Source organism: Suricata suricatta, chromosome 3 (assembly GCF_006229205.1).
Source record: "Suricata suricatta isolate VVHF042 chromosome 3, meerkat_22Aug2017_6uvM2_HiC, whole genome shotgun sequence".
Taxonomy (NCBI): domain Eukaryota; kingdom Metazoa; phylum Chordata; class Mammalia; order Carnivora; family Herpestidae; genus Suricata; species Suricata suricatta.
This window is the reverse complement of record NC_043702.1, coordinates 114,115,331-114,131,499: the sequence shown is the minus strand read 5'-3', so window position 1 is coordinate 114,131,499 and position 16,169 is coordinate 114,115,331. Positions and strand designations below refer to the sequence as shown.

Here is a 16,169-nt window from a genome sequence, read left to right as displayed (position 1 = left end):
TGGCAGGGAGAGCTCATGTATGGGTTAATCCGACCATGAGCCCTGTAAGTTCTACGCCGCATCTTGGGGGCTTTGTTCACCTGGATGTGCTCAATGACCAGAGAATCTACATCTAAACCCTTAAGTTCAGCATTACTCTCTGCATTTTTAAGCATGTGCAGTAAAAATTCAGCACTCTTTTTGGGCCACCGACCCTGTGTCCAGCCCCTGTTTGGCCTGGGCACACCTACCAACTCCACCATTGTAGCGTCAGAACAGCACACACTGCTTCTGCAGAGTGACATCTTTAAGATACTTGGTGGCTTTTCGGATATGCATACCCTTGATGGCCTGGGCAGTTTCACGGGTGTTCTTAAAGTGCACATGAAGATTTGAACCTCTTGATTTGCATGATTTTGTCGGGTTTTCCGGGTCAAGTGAATAGCGAACCATTTTCAGAGATCACCTCAGGCCGCTTACGGGAAGAGCTATAGCTAGCACTTTAAATTTGCAAGTAACAGAAATTGCCTCTGAATAACTTAAAAGTATTAAAAAATTTTTTTTAATGTTTTATTTATTTTTGATACAGAGAGAGACAGAGCATGAGAGGGGGAGGGGCAGAGAGAGAAGGAGACACAGAACTGGAAGCAGGCTGCAGGCTCTGAGCTAGCTGTCAGCACAGAGCCTGACACAGGGCTTGAACCCACAAACGTGAGATCTGACCTGAGCCGAAGTCGGAGGCTTAACTGACTGAGCCACCCAGGCGCCCCTTAAATAATTTTTTTGTCAGTTTATTTATTTTGAGAGAGACAGAGCAAGTGTAAGTTGGGGAGAGGTAGAGAGAGAGAGGGAGAGAATCCCAAGCAGGCTCCACACTGTCAGCGCAGAGCCCGATTTGGGGCTAGAACTTGGGGCTAGAACTTATAAACTGAGAGATCATGACCTGAGCTGGAGTCGATGGCTTAACCTGCTAAGCCACCCAGGCGCCCAGCTCTGAATAGCTTACATCAGAAAAGGGAGAAGAGGTAACATCTGAGAAGTCAGATCTGAGCAAGGCAGCCCTTATGCTTTCCTTAGTTTTCTGTTATTTTTAATTTAAAGTCTTGACTTATATGTTTAGCTCATTTATTTTCAGTTTTTCTTTTTAAAAAAAAGAAACTTAAAACGTTTAAAGCTATAAATGTTCCTGTCCGTAGTATGTTCACTTTATCTCAGAAGTTTTGATATTTTTCCATTATTTGATCGATTTTCAGGATGCCTGTCTTGTTCAGTAGAGCATGTGACTCTTCATCTCAAGATTGTGAGTTCTAGCCCCTATAACTTGGGTGTAGAGCCTACTTAAAGAAAAAATGTGTGTGTGTCTATGTGTGTGTGCATTATATTCTAATTTAATTCCCTTATCATTGGAGAAAATAATCTATATGATATTGATTCTTTGGGAATTTTGAGATTCGCTTTGTGGTTTACTTTGTGAACACTTTTTGTAAATGGTCAGCGGTGCTTAAAAGGAATATGTGAATGCACATTCATATATTACATGTATTACATGAGATCAAGTAAATTATTGAGCCCCTATTCTTTAAAAAACTTTTTTTTCACTCCATAAAAAGTAGGTAATATTACTTTGTAGACTTTCATACAATACATGAGCACTCAAAAGAGGATACTTGTTGCCACTTCTGAAAGCAAATCCATTAAAAATACTGTATCAAGTTACTGCAGTTAAGTGCAACACAATAAGCCCAGATCATATCAGTTTCCTGAGTAAGAATGCTTCCCCTTGATCTTTTGACTGTGGTATTCAGAAGGTGTCCTGTGGCCCTTACCAAAATCTCACCTCCATCTAACATTGATTTATTTTGAAGGAGAGTCAGAGCGCGAGTTGGCTTAACCGACTGAGCCACCTAGGCACCCTGATAATACTTTATATATTTGCTATATTCCAGGCACTATTGTAAGGGCCTTACATGTATTAACTTACTGTGTTGGTCATTTTTTCCTCAGATCTGTTACCTGTACTTTTTGTGTTTTGAGACTGGGTACAGTTTGTCACTATGTACCTAAAGCCTGGTAATTGGAGTCTCTTGTCATTGAGTATTGACCTTATTTATCTGTAGCAGGATCTTTAACCATAAAGTGCTTTCTTCCTCCCCTGAAATTGATGTGATTACATAGGCTTTTCCTGTAATTAATATTTGCTTGGCATATCCATCTTATCCTCCTTTGTGTATTCTTTTACTTGAAGTGTGTCTCGTAACAGCTTATGAGTGGATTTTGGTTTTACCCAAGAGTAGTGGTCCAGTGTGATAGAGTAAGAGCTTGCAGGCCAGATTGCTTGGGTGTGCATTGCTGCCTGGGAAGTGACAGCTACACTTCTGTACTTGGCGATGGCAGGCATGTTGGCTTCCCCTTATTTAGATTTTACCTCTGACCCTTGCTGTCCCAGAGTGAAGTGCCTGATATATTTACGTTCTGATTCTCTTTAGGATTCTGTTTTTACCCTTTCAGTATCACCTGCCATGCACTTTATGGTGTGTTTTCTTAGTTTGCACTATATCTTTTTATCTTTTGAAAAATATATTAGAGTATCTCTAAAGTAGTCATAGTAAGACTGCTTACTTATAGGACTATTTGAAATTAAGTATAAGCCATAGATGTAAAAATCTTTGAATAGTACCTGACGCCTTAGAAGCGTTTAGAAGGATTTGTTTTTGTTTTGTCATTGATATTAAAATTACAGTTTGACTTTTTAAAGCTTTGGCCACCCTAAAAATATCCACAGTCCTTCCTGCCTTTTATTTGTCACTTAATTTTATCATCAGATTTATTTATTTTTTATTTTATAATTCAACCTTTTCTTCATTTTTGCTTTTTTCTTGTGCAGGTGATTTGGGGCAATGTAACTTTAGAGTATTTCAATTGAGTACTTCTAAAGTAGTAACTGGATTTAATGGGATTTTAAAATTATTTTCCAGAATGGGATATTCATGATTAAACTATATGATGAGTTAAGACTTACACAATTTTTTTTTTTTTTTTTTATGAAGAGTACAGGATACTTCCATTGTAAGTATTTACTGGGACTGAATTCTATGTTTCATATGGAGAGATTAAAATCTCTATGTAGTAGAACTTCTGGTCTCAATGGGAATCTCTGATTTTAATTCAATTTTATAATTAAAAAGGTCATTAGTGGTAGTGATGGTTGCATAACAAATGAATATACTTAATGCCACAAAAACAAAATTCAACTGAGTAAACTTTAAAGATCTTATTGGGCTTATTCAGCAGTTAATGAATTGGGTGGGATCCAGTATAGCAGATAGAAAGTAGTTCTGAGATGCTGTACAAAATGAAAGACTTCTTTAGGCAGAAGAGAACAGTTACAGGAGGTGAAAAAATGAGTTGGTTCCTGCAAAGTCACTTTCATTAGGGGAGAGCGGGGTTCTATCAAGAGGATTCCCTAATTAGTACTCTCTGATTGGTTTAAGAATCCACTTTTGGGGGACTCAAAACTGTTGTTAGGTCTCAAACATGATATGGCACTAAACATAAGCGATTTCATTTTGTGCCTCAAATTATCTTTTAAAAAAATATTAACATAAAATAATAAAAAATGTTTATTTGAGAGAGAGAGAAAGTCAGCACAGGTGTGGGAGGGACAGAGATTGGGGGGAGCAGAGGATATGAACGGGGCTCTGTGCTGTCAGCACAAGTGGGGCTTGAACCTACAAACCATGAGATCGTGACCTGAGCCGAAGTTGGGCTCTTAACCAACTGAGCCACCCAGGCGCCCCTTGAATTATCTTTTTAACACACTGAATTATACGCTTAAAAATGTTTTGAAGTGGAAAATTTATATTATATATATTTTACCATAATTAAAAAAAAGAGAACATTAGTTACTATGTCCACGTCTCACATTGAGGATGAAAGACGATGTTCATCAGATGAAAATCTAAATCGTAAGGGACCATACAGATGGGGTGAGCAGAACATATTGGTGTCACTTATTTCCTAACAGGGATTTTTTTCTTTTTAACAGGAAGGAAAAACTGATGCGATGCTCTCAATGCCGAGTTGCCAAATACTGCAGTGCCAAGTGCCAGGTAAGAATGTTCCGTTGTGTGTAAGTGAAACCCTAAGTTTGCTCCTCTTTTATTTTTTTAAAATAATTAAAAGAAAATCATTATTTATTTTTGAGAGAGAGAGGCAGGGAGGGAGGGAGAGGCAGAGAGAGAGAGGGAAACACAGAATTGGGAGCAGGCTCCAGGGTCTGAGCTGTCAGCATAGAACCTAACGTGGGGCTTGAACCCATGAACTGGGAGTTCATGACCTGAGCTGAGGTTGGATGCTTAACTGACTGAGCCACCCAGGTGCCCCTTTAGTTCTCTGCTTTTAAATTTGTGCTCTCTGATACCCATTGGACTGTTTCTGTTTCTTTACAATCTTTTATTTTAACTTATTTCCCTTCCATTTAAAATTTAATATATGTGTATGATAAAAAAGTCACATATATATGATATCTCTCTATATAAACTTAATACATAGTATACATATATCACACACAAATGTTCACTCCTGTCTTCTTGTCCTCCTGATTTAAGTCCCAGTCCCAGAGATAATCACTGTTAGGTTTCTTGTGTGGCTTTGCAGCATTTTCTCATGCAGACACACTCATATATTTATATTCTTTGTTAAAAAAAAAACACATATGGGTTATTTTTGTATATCTTTATTCTCCTTTTCATTTTATAATCTGTCTAGAGGAACTTTTGTTATTATCCCATTGATACCCTTATGTGAATGCATCATGGTCACAATTTCTCCAATAAAGAATGCTTAAATTATTTTCCATATTTGGTATTGCCAGTAATGGACCTAGCATCTTTTGTGCACATTTCTGCACACTTTCAGAAATTAGTTGTAGGATAAATTCTTTTTGATTGTATTGATTAGTAAAAGCATATACGATTCTGGATTTTTAAAGATTGTGCCAAATTGCCTTCCAAGGGTTTAATTTACGGCGACTGACAGTTTATGAGAATACGGCCGTAATGTCTTTGAAATTCTTTGAAGGATGTATACTTAACATTCAACGTAACCTTTTCTTCTAACCTTATGATTAATCATTTCATAAGAAATGTAATTATGCTGTAATGAATTGCATCACAATAAAAAGTCTAATTGGAAGTTTTGTGTCTGTGTCCCTTGCTCTCAACCTTCCACCCATCCTTTTTGTTTCTTATTTTGAGGTATGTGTGTGCACGTGTGCATGTGTGCGTGGACACACACACACCCAGAGTTCCTCTTTTCCTTCTTTTACGTCTAAGCCATGCTTATCGGAGGAATTGTTGCTTTGTCATTCTGATTAGTATAATTTTCTGTTTCCTACTATATTCACGTTTTTTCCTGGCACTTGTTTCATTTTTGATAAGGGTGCACTCTATCCCCAAGGAACACAGAACAAAAAGTACAAAAATAGAAGGTTAGAAGTAACACCTTCCTGATAAAAATAGGGAATGTGAAAAACCAGTTGGGTTTATTTTATTGGTTATTTTTATCTCATTTGTAAAGCAAAAAATTCTGTCACAGTTAGAAAGCTACCAGATTCATGTAAGGTTTTTAAAAATAATAATAACAAAAAGCGGAAAAATGAAACAAAGCCGTGTTTTTTTTCTACAAGATAAATTCTAGATCAATTATTTCGTGGTGATGTTATCAGGCTTATTTATGTGAAACTGAGCTGCGTTTCAGGGAACTTCAAGTTAAGAAGACTGTACTGTATCGAGAACTGGTGGATCACATGTTACTTGACACAAATCTTCTGGATGAACTTCCTTTCCGATCTCAATGACCTAAACATTTCCTTTTATTTCCCCCCGTTTTTATGAATGTTTTTTTCTCCAGTGCTCCTTCCTCCTTTTGTAGTATACTCAAAGAAAAAAATCCATTATTTGATTAGAACGAGTAGAGGGAGTTTGGTGGGTGGGTATGTCATTTTGATTCATTATAGTGCATGTACTTTTACCACATGTATTAGCTGTTTACTGTAGCATCAGTAATAATGTCATCAAGAGAGACTGTAGAAAGTAGTGGGAAAAGAGCTAGTAAGATGAAAGATACCATATATAAGCCAGCTAGTGCATATGCTTGTATGTGTGTGGGGGAGGGGGTGTGTGCAGAGGTGGGGTGGGAGTCAGAGATTGGCCAGAACATATGCATTTAAACTGCTCTGTTTAGCTCACCCTTCAGGTACAGAATTAAATGTTGTAATTATTGTGGATTCCTACATAGCAGCACAAAATTAAACTGACAAACTGAACTATGAACAATAACGAACAGGAGGCAGACGCCCTCGGAATGGAAATTGATATAGAGGCTGTGAATTTGTAGCATAAAATCGATAATGTATTTACCCTAGAGGGACATAACTTTGGTTCATTAGCTTAGCATTTGCTGTGTGGGGCTGTGGCACCAATGAGTTGTCTGGAGAGGCTGTGGAGGTTTTCTAAGGTATACTGTCCCTCGTGCCCATAAGGATGTGTTCAGTGTTATTGGTTTTCACATTTCATTTTTAAACTGAAAAGCAAAGTAACAAGAGTGAATGTTTCCTCAAGCCTCCTTCCCCATTCCTACTTCCGTTTTCCAAAGGTAATCTCTGTATGTTTGTTTTGTGAGTGGAGGATACACACCAAACTGTTAGTCTACACTTTGTATATGGTGCACACGCATATGTATATACTGACTGCCGTGTTCAGTACTGTTTCCCATTCTGGCCAAAGTGTCTTGTCTGGGGCTTTGTACTCCTCTCTGTATACCTTATTGTGATGCGTCATATAATGTGAAAGAGGGCTTATCTATGGGAACCAGTCTTGTTTCTATATTGTCAATAACAACATCACAGATGATTTTGAGATCAAAGAGGAGGCACAGGCTAAGTTTTCTTTTTTACTATTATTATTTTTTATTTTTTAAATTATTTTTAATATAATTTATTGTCAGATTGGTTTCCATACGACATCCAGTGCTCATCCCAACAAGTGCTATCCTCAATGCCCATCACCCACTTTCTCCTCTCCCCCGCCCCCATCAGCCCTCTGTTCTCAGTATTTAAGGGTCTCTTATGGTTTGCCTCCCTCCCTTTTTGCAACTTTTTTTCCCCTTCCCCTCCCCCATGGTCTTCTGTAAAGTTTCTCAAGATCCATATATGAGTGAGAACATATGGTATCCATCTTTCTCTGACTTATTTCACTTACCATAATACCCTTCAGTTCATCTATGTTGTTGCAAATGGCCAGATTTCATTCTTTCTCATTGCCATCTTGTATATATATCTCCCACATCTTCTTGATCCATTCATCAGTTGATGGGCCTTTAGGCTCTTTCCATGATTTGGCTATTGTTGAAAGTGCCACTATGAACATTGGGGTACATGTGCTCCTATGCATCAGCACTTCTGTATCCCTTGGGTAGATCCCCAGCAGTGCTATTGTGGGTCATAAGGGAGTTCTATTGTTAATTTTTTGAGGAACCTCCACACTTTTCCAGAGTGGCTGCACCAGTTTACATTCCCACCAACAGTGTAGGAGGGTGCCCGTCTCTCCACATCCTTGCCAGCATCTGTAGTCTCCTGATTTGTTCATTTTCTAAGTTTTCTTTTGAAATTTGCAATATTGTTAAAACATAAACCAATTTCAAGCAAAGTCACCAATAATTATTTTATCTCTGGATTTAACTTGATTCATAAATGTACATTTTTAATTGAAAGGCTGAGCCAAGTAAGTAGGGATAGTGTATCAACTGCAGTTTATATACTTTAAAAGTACTATATTAGCAGAGAGAGACTCTATTTTATGTTAATAATTATAGACCACTTTAAAAATGTGAATCTTATTTGTGGGTTTACCTTTTATACTTAGTTATAGCATGACTTAATTCATTTTTGATGACTCTCATATAGTCAGCACTTAACAGGGTGATTTAAAAAAGTTTTTTTTAAATGTTTTATTTATTTGAGAGAGAGAGAGAGAGAGAGAGAGAGAGAGAGAATTTGAGCAGGATAGGGGCAAAGAGAGAGATGGAGACATAGAATCCATGAAGCAGACTCCAAGGCTCCGAGCTGTCAGCACAGAGCTTGACACAGGCCTTAAACCCGTCATGAACCACGAGATCATGACCTGAGCCGAAGTGGGACACTTAACTGAGCCACCCAGGCGCCCTTTAATAGGGTGCTTTAATAAGCTGGAGTCTAGAATATCATGCTCAATACTAGTAATAATGAAGACAGCCAGTCCCTTAGTTATTCCGTGAATAGTTCTGTGCAGGCTTCAGACTGATGGGACATGCACTGAGTGTTCTGAAGAGAAGTGGGCTTCATATTTAATTGTAAATAAAAACAGAGTAAAGGTTGAAATTGTTTGTTCCCATTTAAGTTTTTGACTTCTGCAAATGTCTGGGGCCCTAAGCTTGTCTTTGCTCACTTTCCATTGACTTCCTGATCGGCTTCCACAACGTCAGTCGGCATCTGTAAATTGATCTTTCTTGAAACTCCCATCTCTAGCCTCCTGCTTTCTCCTCAGCACCAGCCCTGTACCTCACGGGGTGTGTCTACGTTGATGGTGCGCCCTTACCTCCAACGCCCTGTGGCTGGACATGAGTGCACTTGCTTCACCCAGACATGCCTTTCCAGCCTCGGCGAACAATGCCGCCAACTGCCCTGCAGGCTGCTTTTCCCGGGCATCCTCACAGTTGGCTGTTTCCTTTCTTGGCCCCACGCCCAGTTAATCACCTGTCCTGCTGATTTTACCACCTGAAGATCTAAATTGGTTCCCTTCTCTCTGGCTTCTCTACCACCACTCATGTGCCTGTCACTGTCCCCTCCCTCCTTGACTGATTGCAGCCTTTGTGCTCCTGCCGGCTCCTTTTCTGTTTTCCACCCCAGAGCCAGAGTGACTGTTTTATTCCAGAGTGTAGGCATGACCTGTCACCCACCAGCAGAAAGGCCTGGCCTCTTCCTCAGGATGAAGTTCAACTTTGTGGACTTGGCTACACTTTTACTTCTGGGTCTTCGGCTACATGAATCCTTGGGCATGGACCCAGACCTGGCCCCCTAACTACTGAATTCCAAGGACTTAGCCTTTATGACCCAGGTTAAATGTCACTTCCTTCTTTCCTAAACTCCTGACACTAGTTTGTGTCTCTACTTTTTCACACAGAAATTATCTTAATTGTTGGTTTAATTGCCTGTTTCTGCAGTGAGAAGGCCGGGCTCACTGTGGGGTGGGGTGCTCCCTGTGTTGTTCTGCTGCAGATGGAGCTGAAGCGGCTGTGTGAATGAATGAGTACATTCATGAGTGATACCTGTTGGTTCAAATTAGATTTTAAAACATTACAGTATCTTTACATAATCTGTCCATAGTAATATCTCTTTTTATGTTTTTAGTTGAGATACAGTTGACATATAACACTGTGTTAGGTTTAGGTGTACAACATAATGAGGTGATATATGTGTATACTGTGAAGTGATCATCACACATACTTATAAGCTTTTTTCTTGTGATGAGAACTTTTAAGATTTATCATCTTAGCAAGTTTTAAATATATAGTACAGTGATTGTTAGGTATAGTCATCATCCTGCATATTACATCCTCAAGACTTATTTATCTCGTAACATGATGTTTGCATATTTTGACCATTTGTACTCCTTTCTGTTACCCCATCCTCTTTGCCTCTGGCAACCACCTATCTGTTCTCTCTATCTGAGTTTGGTTCTTTTCAGGTTCTACATATAAGTGAGACAGGGAACTATTTCTTGAGCTATCTGTGTAGGCATTATTGATTGACCTCCTGCTCTGGTAATAAGGAAATTTAGCTGACATCAGCATCTACTTCCTCTCCCTCTTCTTATATAGTTATCTGAGAACCTTCCATTCATCCAAAGTTTATCCAGTAGATATTTATTGAGTAGCTACTAGCTGGTCCCTGTTCTAAGTTATTCTGGGTGTTGGGGTGGTAGGCAATTAGCAGTGACCAAGTAAACAAGCTCCTGGCTTTCATAAAGCTTAATGTTACAGAGTGAGGAGACAGATAATACCAAATATCCACAATTATATGATTTGGGTGAGCACGAGCTCACCTTTGAATAGATAATTATGGAAGGACTTCCTGTAGATGTGACATTTGACCTGGGATCTAATTGACAACAAAAGTAGGCATAGAAAGATCTAGAACAGATTTTTTACATAAAAGGAACAGCAGATATAAAGAACCGAAGCAGGAACAAACTTCTCATGTTAGAGGAATAAAAAGGAGTTGGATAATGGTGGGCAGACTTTACTGTACATTTGTCCAAACCCATAGAATGTACATCATCAGGTGTGAACTTGAATGTTCACTATGGACTTTGAGTGATAACGATGGGTCACTGTAGGTTCATTAGTTGTAACAAATGCGCCATCTGGTGAGGATGTTGATAATATGTGTGGTGGTAGGAAGTGTGTGGGCAGCCTCTGTACTGTCCTCTCAGTTTTGCTGTGGGGTTGAAACTGCTCTAAAACATTTAAGTCTTAAAAAAAACACAGGGGAAAAAAGGCAGTTGGAGGTGAGGCTAGTGAGTTAAGATTTGAAGGACTTGATTATGGATTTATCTATCTATTGATTTATTTAACAAATATTAGTGTCAGAACCAGAATCGATCCATCTTCCTCCCCTCTCCTTCCTCTCTCCCCTCCCCTCTGTTCCTTCCTTCCTTCCTTCCTTCCTTCCTCCCTCCCTCCCTCCCTCCCTCCCTCCCTCCCTCCCTCCCTTCCTTCCTTCCTTCCTTCCTTTGGATAGAGAGAGAGAGAGAGAGAGAGAGAGAGAGAGAGAGAGGAGGCACAAGTGGGGAGGGGCAGAGAGAGAGGAAGAGAGAATTCCAGGTAGGCTCTGAGCAGTCAGCACAGAGCCCGACATAGGGCTCTATCCCATGAACCATGAGATTATGACTGAGCCAAAATCAAGAGTCGGATGCTTAACTGAATGATTTACCCAGGTGTCCTAACACCAAAACTTTTCTAGGCTCTGGTACAATATTATTGAAAAAGATACAGAAAGCCCTTGACCAATGGAGCTTACATTTTCCAGGTGAGACAGATAATAAATTAATAAAGCAATATATAATATTGTCTTATGCCTAAAATAAAGGAGGTAAGAAAAAAATGATAGCGATCGAAGACTGTTTTGTGTATGTCTGTTTGTGTACTCATGCATGTATACATATACTGTAAATATATCCTACGTATCAAATACATTTTGAGAGAGTGCTATAGATATATCTGTGTAATTTATAAGGAGATTTTTCTGTCTCCCTGTCTTTCTACTGATCTATATCTCTCTGTCCATCTGTTGATCTAAAATCTATCAGGAGTGGCATTTGAGTCAAGTCCTAGAAGTAATCCAGACATGCCAAGATTAGGGGAGAGTTTCAGGCCGGATGCACATCAAATGTAAAAGCAGGAATGAATATACTGTTTTCAACGAAGGACAAGAAGACCAGATGGTGGACCAGAGGAGGCAGCACAGAGAGTTGTAGGAGATAAGATTGGAGAGATGAGAAGGTCCAGGTTATGAGAAGGCCTTTATTTGCTATGACTCAGAATACGCATTTTGTTCTGAATGTGGTGGGCTGCTACCATAGTGTTCTAAGGGAGGAGGAGGATCAATATAATGGTGTGATTGAGATTTTAGGGACCTTTCTAATGCTGTGGGGATAGGTTATGGGGGGATATAAAGGTAGGGAACGGAGAACCAGTCTGGAGGTTATTACAGTAGTCTGGTCACTGTATGATGGTGGCTAGGACCGTAGTAATGTCCACAAAGAGAATCAGTCAGGTTTGAGGTATCTTGAAGGAAGCACTGACTGAATTTGCTCATTCATTCATTCATTCATTCGTTCAAATTGAGAACTCAGTATATGCAAGGTACTGATCTAGCACTGGTCTAGTCAAAAGCTTGGATGGCTTGGAGTAGTGTGGTAGCAGTGAGGTGGTAATGATTGGACTTGAGACATATTTTGAAGATGTAGGTAAAAGTTTGCCAATAGGCTTGATATCAGAGGTGAGGCAGAAAGCATAGTCAGAGGTGACTTCTAAGATTCTGGCCTGTGCAACTTCGGATGAATGGTGGTGGTATTTTGTAACCCACGGAAATCTGAGGGAAGAGCAGGTTCAGAGAGAAGTCTAGCGTACAGGCTTTGAGTTCGTGCCTGTTGAACCCACATGGGGAGATGTTGAATAGGCAGCTGGTATGCTTGTGTGGAGCTCAGAGGAGGGGCTGGGACGGTGTGAAAAAATAGAAGGGGAATGAATGTAGAATAGGGAGGGAGAGAAGAATCAAGAAAGACTCCTTGGTTTTTGGCTTTAGTTACTGGGGAGATGAGGAACCCATTTGTGACTTGGGGAAGATTGTATAGGAGACTCAGGTGGGGAGCTCACTCAGGTGAGTTATAACTTTAAACAATATGGGCAAGCCTTTGTTTATGTTTTATCAAGTATAGTAGTGTCCCCTTATCCGTGGTTTCCCTTTCTGCATTCCTAATTACCTGATGTCAGCCGTGGCTCAGAAATACGAAATGGAAACTTCAGAGGTAAACAGTTCATAAGTTTTAAACTGCATACTGTTCTGAGTAGTGTGGTGAAATCTCACCGTCCCAGCTATTCCACTCCGTGCCACGTGGGACATGACTCATCTCCTTGTCTGGCATGTTCACACTGTCTACACTACCTGCCTGTTAGTCATATATGTAGGGTTTGGTGCTGTCCACAGTTTCAGGCATTAATGGGAGTCTTGGAATGATCCTCTGGGGCAAGGCAGATTTACTGTAGAGGTAATATCTCTCGATCCCTACTTTTAAAGGTGAAGATATTAGTATTTCCACTCACCTCTCTGTCTCTTATCATTGTCAAGGTTAATATTTATATTCTGTTCTGGAACACAAAATTAAGTTCTGTCAATTAATTCTAAAAGTTCAAAATCCATAAGAAGTTATAAATGATTTTGAAACTATCACTGTATAGATTTATATTCAAAGACCCACAGATTGATAAGCTGACTGGAAATTATATGGAAATGCAGAACACTTAAACCGAGTCCTTTACATAAAAGGAGAGCAAAGTTGGAGGATTCAGATGACTAACTTAGAGATATACTCTAAGCTACAGTAATGAAAAGAATATAGTACTAGTGTTAGGATTGACGTATAGAGCAATGAATAGGAAAACAGTCTCTTATATTCCTAGGTCCTAGGATGGGAGGCCTGGTGTTCTGTACAGGAGCACACGCAGAACCCTCACCGTAGTCTGGGCAAGGGTGGGAGCGAGGGGAAAGCTGAGGCTAGAGCCTTTATTAGGCTTTCTGTGGGAAAGGCAAGATAGAGCGGGCCAAACCATTTAGGATTGCCTAATTTAAGTAATTCCTGAGAGGTTGGATTATAGGCATGGTCTCTAGTTGCCTGGTACTTGGGTTTAGTTACTCTAGGACTTTTGGCAGAGAGTTGAGGTAGGGCTCTGGATTGGTTAGTTTGCATGTCATAGGCACACTCCCTGCTGAGCTCTTTGCTTTTCTAAGAATTGGCTAAGGAGTTGTATCTATAATTTATTTAAAATGTTTACAATATGGGGCCCCTGGGAGGCTCAGTCCCTTGAGCCTCTGATTTAGTCTCAGGTAATGATCTCAAGGTTGATCAGTTCAAGCCTTATGTTGGGCTCTGTGCTGACAGCTCAGAGCCTGGAGTTTGTTTCGAATTCTATGTCTCCCTCTCTCTCTTACCTTTCCCTGCCATGCTCTGTCTCTCAAAAATAAAGCCCCTGCGTTGGGCTCTGTGTTGAGCGTGGAACCTGCTTGGAATTCTTTCCCTCTCTCTCTTCCTATCCCTCTCTCCCACCCATGCAGACTCTTTCTTTCTCTCTCTCTCAAAAAAACATTAATAGAATGTTTGCAACTCAGTAAGGTAGCACAGTAAAATGGGTTTAATTTGAATGGCCACTTCAGTAAGATATGCAGTAAAGAATACTCAACATCATTAGTCGTCAGAAAAATGGAAATTAACACCACATTGGGATACCTATACATACCCATTAGGCAGACTACAGTGCAGAATGCTGACTACGCAGAGTGCAGACATGATGTGGGAACCTCGTGCTCTGCTGGTGGGAGGGTAAATTTAGAACTGCTTTGGAGAAGTTTGGCAGTTTCTAAAAATGTTAAGTGTACACTTACCACATAAACCATCAGCTCTCCTCCTAGGTGGGATATGCACACGTGTATGTGTGTGCACACACACACACATACCCCGTATATACACACAATTAGCTGTAAGAAAGAATGAACTACTGCTACCCAAGGAAACATGTGTGAGTCTCAGGAACATTACACGGAGGGAATGAAGCCAGACTGGAGAGGGAGTGCTGTTCTGGAATGGTCACAGCTCATGGGTAATGATGGCGACCAGACCACTGCTTACCAGGGTTGGAGGGCTCGGACGGAAAGGGAAACAAAGGAACTTTGGGGGGTAATGACAGTCTCTTTCTTAACTTGGGTGCTGTTACAAGGATGTGTGTGAATATTTGTCAAAACTCATCAAGCTATACTCTTTAAATGGACACATTTTATTGTAAATGATAGCTCCATAAATTGTTTTAAAAATACTGCTTACCGCAGAGCCTTTAAGTGTGCGTAGATGTTATTTCCTCCTCTGTAATAAGGGACCACAGTCTTTATGCCACTCCAAGAATGAGATTGCTGTGGAGGCAGTCACCACGGGAGACTGGGTGTGGGGCCTGAAGACCCAGCGGAGGCTGAGGCGAATCTCTGCCTCAGAAACAGTTGCATCATATTCAGCTAGATTCTCAATATTGACCTCCTCTGCTTCCTCACAATCATCCCAATAGCAAGGAGGTATTTTAAGACTGTTTGGTATAAAGACTTTTGGTTAGGTCTCTTTTTCAGCTACTTTTCAGTCCCCTTCTGTGCCCGGCATTTACTGTTGCTGCTGGGTCCCGGCTGGAGTTCTCCTTGGCAGGTGGCTGCCCTCTCAGAAAAGACTTGGAAGGTAACTGGCCTGTTTCTGCAGCCTGTCTTACCCCTGCTTTCTGACTTCTAGAAATGACATTATACTCCTCATTCATTGATGGCTCTTCTGAACCACTTTGGGGGTTAAAAACCTGATGCTCACTTGTGCTGGGGAGATAAGATACATGTGCTCCATTGCTGTATTCAGCTAGAACACAGTGCTGACTTTCTGATTAGCATGGATGTTCCTTTCAAAGACAATTGAAAGTCTGTAGAGGTGAGTGAGTTATTTTGCCTTTCTAGAAAAAATATATCAATCAGGCCACTCCATCTTGATATGATGTCTCACTAGATCAGAGGTTGACAAACTTTATTTTGTAGTGGTCCAGGTGATAAATATTTTAGACTTCGTGGGCTATTGATTTCTTGTCATAACTGTTCAGTTCTGTCATGATAGTGTGGAATGAGGGACTGTAGACTGTGAGTGTGGCAGTGTTTCAATGAAACTTCGTGAAAGCAAGTGGCAGAATGGATTTGAACTGAATCCTGCACAGGATGATCACAGACTGAATTTGGGGCACTAATATTACTGTTTTCCATATGGTTCCTCAGTTAATGAGGAAACTGTAATTTCCATTTTCCCAAGAAACGGTACTTTATTCTTGTTTCTTCTGTCAACTTGATACTCTACGACCATTCTCCTGCCTTACTCCATCTTTATATTTGGCTCTATCTGTCTAATTTGATTAAGGCTAGTGGGGAGGTCTAGATTTGATACAGCATTGAGTAAACTTTTAAAGTGATAAGTCTAACATCTATCACTAGGTCTCTTGTGTGCCATAAGGAGATTTTATGCAAGATTATAATCCATACCTATTAGTCAGCTGTAACTTATTAGACGCTGGCTTAGCTTTCGAGTTTTCCTTTTCCAGGTTTCAGCTTTTCAGATCTTCGTGTATCTGTCGATCTCCAGTTCAATACTAGACTTCTTTTTTTTTTAAATAGTTTATTGTCAAATTGGTTTCCATACCCAGTGCTCTTCCCCACAAGTGCCCTCCTCCATCACCACCACCTTTTCCCCCCTCCCCCTTCCCCTTCAACCCTCAGTTCATTTTCAGTATTCAATAGTCTCTCAAGTTTT

The 16,169-nt window shown here is 40.1% G+C and overlaps 1 protein-coding gene and 1 pseudogene across 2 annotated transcripts in view; one reads left to right on the top strand and one right to left on the bottom strand.

Moving 5' to 3' along the window:
* The window catches only part of LOC115287992, a 13,757-nt pseudogene extending 458 nt beyond the window's left edge, over nt 1–13,299 (bottom strand).
* The window catches only part of SMYD3 (SET and MYND domain containing 3), a 694,896-nt gene that overhangs the window by 155,816 nt on the left and 522,911 nt on the right, over nt 1–16,169 (top strand). For both annotated transcript variants that reach the window (XM_029934863.1, XM_029934862.1), the window contains exon 2: nt 4,025–4,088. In XM_029934863.1, coding sequence (XP_029790723.1) covers nt 4,025–4,088 — 64 coding nt within the window. The remainder of the gene's footprint in view (nt 1–4,024; nt 4,089–16,169) is intronic.